Consider the following 11,567-nt stretch of genomic DNA (forward strand, 5'->3'; position numbering starts at 1 on the left):
AGAGTAGTTATGCCCTTCATTGTGCACCCATAACAGTAATGCCCCTTCACAGTAGTTATGCCCTCTGTGCCCTTCACATTAGTAATGCACTCTGTGTCCCGTTCACAATCATAATGCCCTCTCTGTGCCCCCTTCACAGTAGTAATGCCCATTGTGCCCCATTCACAGTAGTAATGCTGTCACCACCAGACATCTAAGAAGCTCTGACAGACGTTCTTCAGAACCTCCTCCTTGAGGTTCCTTTTGTTTTGCTTTCGTTTTCTCATCTCGTTAGCCTCTCTCAGCTGTCATGTAGGTGCACTGATTGCATCCCTTTAAATCCCTTCCCATACTGCATCACTTTGCGGTTTATACAACTTCCTGGAGTGTGTGCATGCTGGATGCTACTACTGAGTCTTCTACAGATAAGTTGTGTTCATTCATTTGTATTTTCCTGTTTGCTGGATCCCAGGTGACCCTGACTCCCTCCATATCAAGTGTAGGGAGCCGGTGGTCGTGTCCCCTCACTATTATAGGGTGTTCAGGTGTTATACAGTCAAGGAACGAGGATATGCGATCATCTACCATTGAGATTTTTGCATAGGCTGAGCAGTTAGGGAGAGAGCCAGGTCTGTTGCAGGGCTATCCCTTTGGTTCCTTAGTTTTGGATCCAGTCAGTCGGATCTTCATTTTGTGTCTTCTAGTTTTCTGTACACCTTCCGTGACAAATGCCCATTGTGTCCCCTTCATAGTAATAATGCCCATTGTGCCTCCTTCATAGTAGTAATGCCCATTGTGCCCCCTTCATAGTAGTAATGCCCATTATCCCCCTTCATAGTAGTATTGCCCTCTGAGCCCCCTTTGTAGTAGTAATGCTTATTGTGCCCCCTTAATAGTAGTAATGCCCTCTGTGCTCCCTTCGTAATAGTAATGCCCTCTGTGCCCCCTCGTAATAGTAATGCCCATTGTGCCCCCTTAATAGTAGGAATGCCCTCTGTGCCTCCTTCATAGTAGTAATGCCCTCTGTGCCCCCTCGTAATAGTAATGCCCACTGTGCCCCCTCATAATAGTAATACCCATTGTGCCCCCTTAATAGTAGGAATGCCCTCTGTGCCTCCTTCATAGTAGTAATGCCCTCTGTGCCTCCTTCATAGTAGTAATGCCCTCTGTGCCTCCTTCCTAGTAGTAATGCCCTCTGTGCCCCTTTGTAGTAGTAATGCCCTCTGTGCCTCCTTCATAGTAGTAATGCCCTCTGTGCCCCCACCTTGTTCCGTTCCTGAAGTTCACATCAAGTTCTCCCCTGCAGGCACAGATCGCTCTGCAGCACTGCGTGGGGGGAGCATAGGCAGATTCCCAGGCTGCAGGCTCCTCCCACACAGCCTGGCAGCACAATCTGTGTCTGCAGGGTGAATGGTGGAGCAGAAGGCTTCCTACTTCACCATTCAGTGCGTACCAGCCTGAAGAAGAGAAGGAGTGCGGGGTGCTGAGAGCTGCAGTCAGTGAGTGACAGCAATGATCGCTTCCATCTGTATTGACATCTGCAGTGGTGACCGGTTCCTCTTGCATTATGTGACCATTTGTCATGACATATGGGGAGCCGGTCACCGCTATGGCCAATGATTGGGTCTTTACAGTGAGGAAGCCCAGTGGAGCACTGAAGGCCGGTAGGAGAAGTTGCGTAGCGCTGCACACGCATTGGACCTTGGATCTTGAGCATGCGCAATACATGATCAAGTACGGAAGCACGCACACAACAGAACAGGACGGGCTGGTCAGGTGACCTCGCCATGAACTGACATCACATGGACGTGCTGTGATGAATGAAAGGAAGAAAACTAGGGGGAAGAGTTATCAAACTGGTGTAAAGTAGAACTTGCTTAGTTGGCCATAGCAACCAATTAGATTCCACCTTTCATTTTCCAAAGTAGCTGTAAAAAATGAAAGGTGGAATCTGTTTGGTTGCTATGGGCAGCTAAGCCAGTTCAACTTTACACCTGTTTGATAAATCTCCCCCTAGATGTTTGTATCCGGAGCAGCAGGGAAAGAGAGTGGAATGGAAAGTCAGCTAAGGTAAAAGCAGTGATAATCTGGCAAGATGACTATTACCATATCTGTATGTTACCAACCCCTTTAAATATCAAGTGTTCAATGTTGTAAAAATGAATTTAACAAAATGGCAAAATTGCTGTTTTATTGTTCCGTTCCCCTCCCCTAAAAATTCTAAAAATTATTCAATGCACCATATGTACCAGGAAATGGTGGCTTTATTAAATTCAACTTGTCTTGCAAAAAAAGTAGCCCTCATATGCCTACGCTGATATAAAAAAAAAGTTATGGCTCTCAGAATATAAAGAAAAAATATATATTGCTGTGTCCATAAGGGGTTAAGTGAATGGGTGTGACAATAACTTTGCCGTCCATCCAGTGTGAAGCACATTTAGTTTCATTTCTTCCTTCTTCTCTCAGCCATGGCGTCTGCTGATCTGAAAGACGAGCTGCTCTGTTCCATCTGTTTATGTATTTTTAAGGATCCTGTAATGCTGAGATGTGGACACAACTTCTGCCGGGTCTGTATTGATCGTGTACTGGATACACAGGACGAGTCTGGGGTTTATACCTGTCCCGAATGTAGAGAAGAGTTTCAGGAGCGGCCTGCACTGATGAAGAACATAAATCTTCATAATGTAGCAGAACGTTTCCTGTTTACTCAGCCAGATCTAGTGGAGATCAGCGGGATCTTGTGCACTTACTGTGTGGACTATGCTGTACCTGCTGTTAAATCCTGTCTACACTGTGAGGCTTCTCTGTGTGAGAAACACCTGAGAGTTCACAGCAAGTCATCAGAACACGTCTTATCTGACCCCAGCACTTCCCTGGAGAACAGGAAATGTTCTGTCCATAAGAAGATCCTGGAGTATTACTGCACTAAGGACGCTGCTTGTATCTGTGTGTCCTGCAGTTTGGTTGGAGAACATAAGGGACACCAGGTGGAGATGCTGGATGAGGCCTCTGAGAAGAAGAAAGGGAAACTGAGAAATATTTTTCAGAAACTGTCCACAAAGCGAGAGAAGACTGAGGAAAGAGTCCAGAACCTGGAGGAACGCTGGAGAAAAGCTCAAGAAAAAGCATCTAAAAAAGCAGAGAGAGTCACTGCCCTGTTTACAGACATCAGGAGACGACTAGAGGACCTGGAGAAGAGGGTCCTGAGTGAGATCTCCAGGCAGGAAAAGGAAGAGTCACTCTCAATCTCTACTCTGATGAAGAAGCTGGAAATAAAGAAGGACGAGCTGTCCAGGAGGATGAGACACATTGAGGAGCTGTGTAACATGACTGATCCACTGACTGTCTTACAGGAACCAGATACAGGTGACTTGTGTGATCCTGAGGTGGGAGGAGGTGATAAGGACATAAATAGATGTCTCCATGATGTAGATGATCTGGATGTGGCTGTGATCTCAGACAAATTACACACATTATGTGACATAATAACAGATATAAGGAGAGGAATCTATGTGGAGGGTCCTGGAGACATATTACTGGATGTAAACACAGCTGCTAATAATGTCCTTATATCAGACGACCTGAAAACTGCAACCCGTACACAAAATAATCAGAATCGTCCAGAAACAACAGAGAGATTCCAGAATAATCAGGTGATGAGCAGCAGGAGATTTACCTCAGGGCGACATTACTGGGATGTGGAGAGCAGTGAATCAGGGGATTGGAGGGTGGGGATGTGTTATCCCAGTATAGACAGGAGGGGGCGTCAGTCATACATTGGAGATAATACCAAGTCCTGGAGTTTGAGGAGGTATAGTAATCAGTATTTAGTGAGACATGACAGTAAAGATATCCAGTTACCTGACAAGATCTCCAGTAATAGAGTCAGGATATGTCTGGACTACGAGGCCGGGCAGCTGTCCTTTTATGAGCTGTGTGACCCCATCAGACACTTACACACCTTCACTGCCGCCTTCACCGAGCCCCTTCATGCTGCATTATGTGTATGGAGAAATTCTATAAAGATATCAGGGGGTAGCAGAAACTGGGAGAAACCTTCATAACCTATGAAATCTGCCCAGAGACTGGTGCCAGTAAAGATATCCAGTTACCTGACAAGATCTCCAGTGATCAGACATCCCAACCTGCAAAAACTCATTTCAGGGAGGTTTTCTTTTTTTCTTTCACAAACTTTTTATTACATTTTCCAAACATATGCTCATGTCCAGGGTAGCAGTATGATTTCTAAGGTGGCCTTATAAAAGCTATTTGTGGCTTTATTCTGCAGAAAAAACAGGTTTTACTAACCTGTCAATCGTTGAATTAGGGTGCCCAAGCAGGGGAGGTCTGTGGATGCATGGTGCCCGGCCGCAGGGGCGTAGCTATAGGGGGTGCAGAGGTAGCAGTCGCTACCGGGCCCTGGAGCCTGAGGGGGCCCAAAGACCCTTGTGCTGCATAAGAAGACACACAAAGCACTGAGGGAAGGGGGGCCCAAGCCTAACTCTTGCACCAGGGCCCATAAGCCTTTAGCTACGTCCCTGCCCGGCCGCACACATCACCGTTCGTGCCCAGCGCCGCGTTCTACTCCTCAGTGCCGCCTCTCCCTCCCTCCCCCTCCTCCCACATCGAGATCCCGCGCGTGCGCAGAGGCTCAGCCTGATGTGCTGTTGCGGACTGCTGGCATCAGCTTCTTCTTGCACTGTGCGCATGCAACGAGAAGGGGACAAAGCTACAGGTTGCCGGAAAGGTTTACTGCGAGTAAACTAGAGATGGGAAGTTCGGATCTTTCACATGAATCGGTTCATTTGTATCAGTTCATTCAAATGAACCGATTCATGAATCGAATCTTCGGTTCACTCGCTGAGTCTACTGACTGCTGAGCTGAGACGCAAGTGAATCGAAGAGCTTAGGTGGTGCGCATGCGCGGATGCTTCGATTCACTTGCTGACTAGCTGAGACGGCTCTTCGCACTTGGTCTGAGCTCTGACTGAGTGAGGAAGGGAAGGGAACAGGACTCAGGACAGAATGCATTGTCTATAAAATAGTCCACAGTCCGCACAGACATCACATAGGACAATAACTAGTGTGAACCCACCCTTAGTGATATAGCTACTGAATCCTAAAGGGTTAATTCAACCTGTAATCTAAACTCTGTCCTGTCACTTCTCTTATCTCTCTGCTGACTGTCTGTCTCTTAACCTCATCACTGCTGCAGCCTGGTCATGACTGCCGTCTGTACATTAACCTCATCACTGCTGCAGCATGGTCATCAGCCTCAGTGTAAACTGTTCGAGTGACTGACGGTTCTTTTAACTCAAAGAATCGAATGAGTCTCTAATAAGGCCTCTTTCACACTTGCGTTGTCCGAATCCGTCGTGTACTCCATTTGCCGGAAGTGCCTGCCGGATCCGTAACACCGCAAGTGAACTGAAAGCATTTGAAGACTGATCCGTCTTCAAAATGCGTTCAGTGTTACTATGGCAGCCAGGACGCTATTAAAGTCCTGGTTGCCATAGTAGTAGTGGGGAGCGGGGGAGCAGTATACTTAGTCCGTGTGGCTCCCGGGGCGCTCCAGAATGACGTCAGAGTGCCCCATGCGCATGGATGACGTGTCCATGCAATCACGTCATCCATGCGCGTGGGGCGCCCTGACGTCACTCTGAAGCGCCCCGGGAGTCGGACGGTAAGTATACTGCTCCCCACTACACTTTACCATGGCAAACAGGACTTTAGCGTCCCAGCAATCATGGTAACCATTCAGAAAAAGTTAAACGTCGGATCCGGTAATGCGCCGAAACAACGTTTAGCTTAAGGCCGGATCCGGATTAATGCCTTTCAATGGGCATTAATTCCGGATCCGGCCTTGCAGCAAGTGTTCAGGATTTTTTTCCGCCCAAAAAAACGTTCCGGTCCTGAACTGAAGACATCCTGATGCATCCTGAACGGATTTCTCTCCATTCAGAATGCATTGGGATAATCCTGATCAGGATTCTTCCGGCATAGAGCCCCGACGATGGAACTCTATGCTGGAAAAGAACAACGCAGGTGTGAAAGAGCCCTAACTAAGTCGGATCTTTAGATTCTTTTAACCTGTGACTCATGCGATTCTTAGACTCCCTCCTGTACAGTGTGTGACTCAGAGCTGCTTGCCTGAGCTCTGATTGGTTGCAGGCCGGGGTGGGCGGGGAGGGGCGGGGCTGGCTTCCACTCTAGGATCAGATTACGCTCCTCCCTGCTGCCAGCGTCTCTATTGATGAGCTATCTAACTGAGCTAAACCTTTCCGGGAGATATTGTTTCACATGCGGGCGTCAGGGAGCCGCTATCTAATAGCGGGAGACTCCCTGAACGTCCAGGAGACTTGAGATCTCCAGTAATAGAGTCAGGATATGTCTGGACTACGAGGCCGGGCAGCTGTCCTTTTATGAGCTGTGTGACCCCATCAGACACTTACACACCTTCACTGCCACCATCACCGAGCCCCTTCATGCTGCATTGTGTGTATTTGGTAGAATGATTTTTAAATCCTATGGTTTTAGTTATGAGTTATTCGTAGTTGATTATTAGTTAAAGGGGTTGACCACCCTAAGTATCAAAAATCCGAAGTGCCCTAGACAATAGCCCAAACCATGAAGTATTTCTATCAGGTGACATGTACCGGCTCTATATCCTGTCTCTAACCTGTTCACCATGACATGCCTCCCTGGAGGAGCTCCTCAGACCGGCTGTGTGGGAGGAGCAGCTGCAAAGTGAAAGTAAAAATCCCAGCATGCATTGCAGCAAGCATGTCCAGAGGAGCAGTCACATGACATCCCCGCCCACCTGTGTTTCCATAGAGACAAGAGCCCCTCAGATAATACCAATAACTCAGTCATCGGTGAATAACTGCTGTACAGACATAGCAATAGGAAGTATGCTCCAGTCCCAGCAGCACAAGGACTATGATGCTAATGTATCATACAAATGTTACTGGGGGGAGGGGCCTGTTCATAAACTTGCTGTGGGGCCTAGTCATTTCTAGTTGCACCCTTGGATTTAACCCATTAACAGAATGAATAGAGGGGGAGATTTATCATTTCCCTTGTTTCTGAAAAGTGGCGTTAAAAAGTTGCAAACTATGTGTTTGCGACTTTTTAACTGTGCCTTTAAAAAAAAAAGGGCGTCACAATGGCAGGGAGGGGGCGTGACCAGTCACCTCCAAAAATGTATGTTCATTTTCGACAGTTTTCTGTCTAAAATGAAGCCAGAAATCTACGGCAGCTCTTAGCGGTCATAGATTTCTGTTTAGTGGCATGGACCGCCATAGGAGGGCTGCTGAGGGGGGACAGACCTTTGTTGCACAAGAGCTCTGATGAATAAATTTGTACAAATCGATCTCACATAGAGAGGCGCCTCCCGTCTATCATCATACGACTAAGGCTACTTTCACACTAGCGTTAGCAGGGTCCGGCAGGCTGTTCCCCTGCCGGATCCGTGCTAACGCTAGCCCACGAGTGCCGCTGGAAGTCAGCTCCGGCCCCATTCACATTCACTGATGCCCAGCACGCTGCATTTTTTGTCCAGCTGCCTCTCGGCATGTTTGCCGTGCTGTGGCCGCATCCCCGACCTGTCCCCATTAAAGTGAATGGAGCCGGAGCGGACTTCCGGCGGCACTCGTGGGCTACAGTTAGCACGGATCACTGTATACAGTGTACAGGGGGTCACGGATCTCTATATGCAGTGCTGGGGGTCACAGATCACCATATACAGAGTGCAGGAAGGAGAGGGCACACATTCATAGATGGTGAGACCAGTGACTGCTGATATCACTGACCTCGGCCATACTGACAGCTCACAAGGGGTTAAAGCTCCTGAACTGTTGGTCTGACTGTAATATCATGTCTGTGATAAGACCACAGAGAAGAGGGGCCATAAACAGGTCAGACACTGGGATTGCTCACAGTTTGTGGTCCACAGCACTTCCCTAGCTCTGCTACATCCTCACATGTTAGAAGGATCCTCTCAGTACAGGAGGTACAGAGGGGGCAGGGCCTCAGTCTCCCTTCCTCCTGCAAAAGTTTCTTTATTTCAGCTTTTAACAAGTGTCCCTGCTAAGCCCCAGCCAGCCCTGCACAGCCAGGAGTGCCAGTCCCAGAAGGAAAGCACCTCTGATACAAGCAGGGTGCTTTAGGACCCAGACAGCAGCACACTCCTTCAGGCATGGACGAGGTTGCTCCTCCATGGCACGTGCAGGGATGGAGGAGACAGTCAGCTGTGAGCACAGGACAGGAGGGGGCGTGGTGAGAGCAGGACAGGAGGGGGCGTGGTGAGAGCAGGACAGGAGGGGGCGTGGTGAGAGCAGGACAGGAGGGGGCGTGGCCTCCAATAGCAGGAAAACCAGGCAAATCTGCTTAAGAAGATATATTAGTAAGTGTAATATTTCCCTACTTTCTTTATAGTTTTAATAAGTGCTAAAAGAGTGGCCAACCCCTTTTAGGAAATAATATTACAGAATAGGTCATCAAAATCTGATCTGCTGGGGTCTGACATCCGGAACCACCGCCGATCAGCTAATTGAAGAGGAGGTGATGCTCCATGCGAGCGCTACTTCCTCCGTGTTACACTGCCTGTCGTCTCATTCACTTGAATGGAGCGAGTACTTGTAATAACACTAATGGTACTTTCACACTAGCGGCAGGGCACTCCGGCAGGCTGTTCCGGCGGGTAAACAGTCTGCCGTATCCATGCTGCCGCTAGTGCGCACGTGCTGCCGGAGGTCCGCCCGGCCCTATTGACTATAATGGGGGCGTGGCGGAGTTCTGGCGGCACGGCAGCGCACGCTGAGAGGGAGCCGGAATAAAAGTACTACATGTAGGACTTTCACCCGCCGGAGTCCCCTACCGCTAATGTGAAACTAGCCTAAGCTGCTGAAAGGCAGACGACGGGCAGTGTAATGTGGAGGATGTGACGCTCGCATGGAGCATCTCTTCCTCTTCAATCAGCTGATTGGCATGGTGCCAGTGTCGGGCCCCTGCCGGGAGTCCTCAGGATAGGTCATCAATATCAACAGGCTGCACAAACCCTTTAATATTCACCTAAATATATGATACAATTATGGTACATATCACTTTATGTTAATTTCTTAAAAACTCTAGGATGATTGCTGGTGATCTGCCTCTGTGACCCATCATGATCCACTGTTCTAATCCTCAGAACCATTATTACTATGAAGGTTCCCGCTACCAAGACCCTTGATATGGCCTAATGCAAACTATCAGGCCAGAAGTGGTTTCTCCAGCAGTAACAGCTGATAGACGGGGGTTGGGAAAACTAGGGGGAGATTTATCAAAACTGGTGTAAAGGAAGACTGGCCTAGTCGCCCATAGCAACCAATCAGGTCCCACCTTTCATTTTTCATAGCTCCTTTGGAATTTGAAAGGTGCAATCTGATTGGCTGTTACGGGCACCCGTTTTGATAAATCTCCACCGTGAGTTTGCAGCTGATTGCTGGTGGTGGTTTCATGTAGATAGAATTATATGTCAAATCTACAAAACAGATACAGATATATTATAGGGTTAATCAGAACAGGATTTAGGACCGAAAATGGAATGGATATTTACTTTAAACGGGTAGTACATTGGGCAGAGTGTTTAGTGATGGGGTGGGGGATGGGGGGCTTTTATATCTGTCTATGCCCTTGAAAAAGCCCAACATAATACAATCTGACAGTATGTTCTTGTTGGCAGTTTGTAGGTGGCAACAGGTGATAACATTAATGGTTACAAATAAGACAAACAGCTGTATAATTATATATACATTGATTTCATTGAAGATAGGGTTTCACTTTAAATTAGTATGCTGGGTAAATATGTTTTTTTTTTTTTGTTTTTTTTAAATTTTCCACTAAAATACTTTAGATTTTAGGAAAGCTGGTTAATTTCATGACTGCTCTTACAAGTGCCACAGGGGTTGTCACTAAGCTGTTCTAGAGTTCTGAATGGCTCCATGGCCTAGATGTCACTACAACCTCCGCACCCTATCAACTAATACCTCGCCATGTATAATAAACAGACATTTTCTTGCATATTAATTCTGTTCTGTTCAATTGAATGAATTTCTATAGAAAATTGAAAATACCCCCCCGGGTACCCTACAGCACGTTTTCTAGTATTGTTTTATGTGGTCTGTGCATATGTTCTACCACCAGAAGTCATCCACGGACTGTAAGAACAGGCCAAGGGCTGTTCCCCTAATGTCAGTGTGTAGTGTGGCTCAGGTGGGGTTGCAATAGGAACGATGGCAGTGACACAGTTCAATGCGGTAACAGTCAAGTTTACGGAATAAACTGCGGATCAACAGGGCGGCACTCTCAACCAGTATCTGGTATTAGAAAGACACAATTATGTCTTGCAGAGGGACAGAATTCATTCCACATTGCAAATAATTCAACTAACAGTTTCTTCTAGGCAATCAGATACAAGTCAAGGCGCCCCTATCACCATCTTCAGTGCCCAACGCTTCTTAGCTGCAGCCGTGATCGTCATCAGATCCCCTCACATCCCTGCCTAGTAGAATGTCAGCGGCATAGCGACATCCAACCTCTACAGTCCTTGGGCACATGTCTAGTTACACCAGGAGAAACACAATGTCGTACCGTCAGTGATCTCAGCACTGCACAACACTGTACAGTTAGGGACAGTTACTAATACAATTTGGCCACTAGGTTCTACATGGGTCCTCACACTGGTCTAGGGATGGCATCTGTGGTTTTATATTACGGTACCCCAGCATTGTATTAGGATAGACAAAGCCAATATCATGGTATTACATGAATTATTTAGAGCAGGGTTCATCTCCAGTCCTCAGGGACCACCAGCCGGTCATGTTTTCAGGATTTCCTTAGTATTGAGCAGGTGATATAATTACTGTCAACGCATCAGGGTGTATCACAGGTACAGTATCATTCTGTGGTATATTCTCAAATCATGACCGGCAGGTAGGTCCCGAGGACTTAAATTGGGGAACACTGATTTAGAGGATTCCTCCATTACATGCAGGCTAAACTGGGGTTGTAATTATTATTGTCTGAAAAATTACAGACAAACACAATCTAAATAAACTAAAACACAGAAACATTTGTACATTTCTTGTATTTTATTGAGCACATTGAGTAACATCCGCAATGCATAGAGAAAAAATATAATATGTGAACGCGTTTAAGTTAGGTGACGGCCACACAGTCAGGTTTCCTTTTGGAAGCCAAAATCAGAAGTGGATCATAAAAAGAGAGAAAATATAAACGACAGATACAGCTTCTCCTTTTATTTTATTTTATTCAATCCTGACCATTTGGCCGTACCCTTAAGGCCTCATGCACACTACCGTTTTTCAGGTCCGCATCCGAGCCGCAGTTTTTGCGGCTCGGGTGCGGACCTATTCACTTCAATGGGGCCGCAAAAGAGGCGGACAGCACTCCGTGTGCTGTCCACATCTGTTGCACCGTTCCGTGGCCCACAAAAAAAATGTATAGCATGTCCTATTCTTGTCTGTTTTGCGGACAAGAATAGGCATTTCTACAATAGGCCGCCCTTTCCGTTCCGAAAATTGCGG

At 47.1% G+C, this 11,567-nt stretch overlaps 1 protein-coding gene across 2 annotated transcripts; it reads left to right on the forward strand.

Moving 5' to 3' along the window:
* The first annotated feature begins 2,427 nt into the window (after nt 1-2,427).
* On the forward strand, nt 2,428-11,327 carry LOC122921486 (E3 ubiquitin/ISG15 ligase TRIM25-like). 2 transcript variants are annotated; one of them, XM_044271476.1, is made up of 2 exons: nt 2,448-3,848; nt 6,344-11,327. In XM_044271476.1, the coding sequence occupies exons 1-2, from the start codon at nt 2,448-2,450 to the stop codon at nt 6,542-6,544; spliced, it is 1,602 nt and encodes a 533-aa protein (XP_044127411.1). In that variant the 3' UTR covers nt 6,545-11,327. The 2 variants fall into 2 exon arrangements, with proteins under 2 accessions (XP_044127412.1, XP_044127411.1); XM_044271477.1 differs by lacking the exon at nt 6,344-11,327 and having other exon boundaries at nt 2,428-5,342.
* The last annotated feature ends 240 nt before the right edge of the window (nt 11,328-11,567 follow it).

Source organism: Bufo gargarizans, chromosome 11 (genome assembly GCF_014858855.1).
Source record: "Bufo gargarizans isolate SCDJY-AF-19 chromosome 11, ASM1485885v1, whole genome shotgun sequence".
Classification (NCBI taxonomy): domain Eukaryota; kingdom Metazoa; phylum Chordata; class Amphibia; order Anura; family Bufonidae; genus Bufo; species Bufo gargarizans.

What these genes read in the sequence shown, in the direction of transcription:
- LOC122921486 (XM_044271476.1), top strand. Translation starts at nt 2,448, where the DNA reads ATGGCGTCTGCTGATCTGAAAGACGAGCTGCTCTGTTCCATCTGTTTA. An exon ending in ATATCCAGTTACCTGACAAG is followed by an intron (nt 3,849 to 6,343) that starts ATCTCCAGTAAT and finishes AGGAGACTTGAG; the next exon opens with ATCTCCAGTAATAGAGTCAG.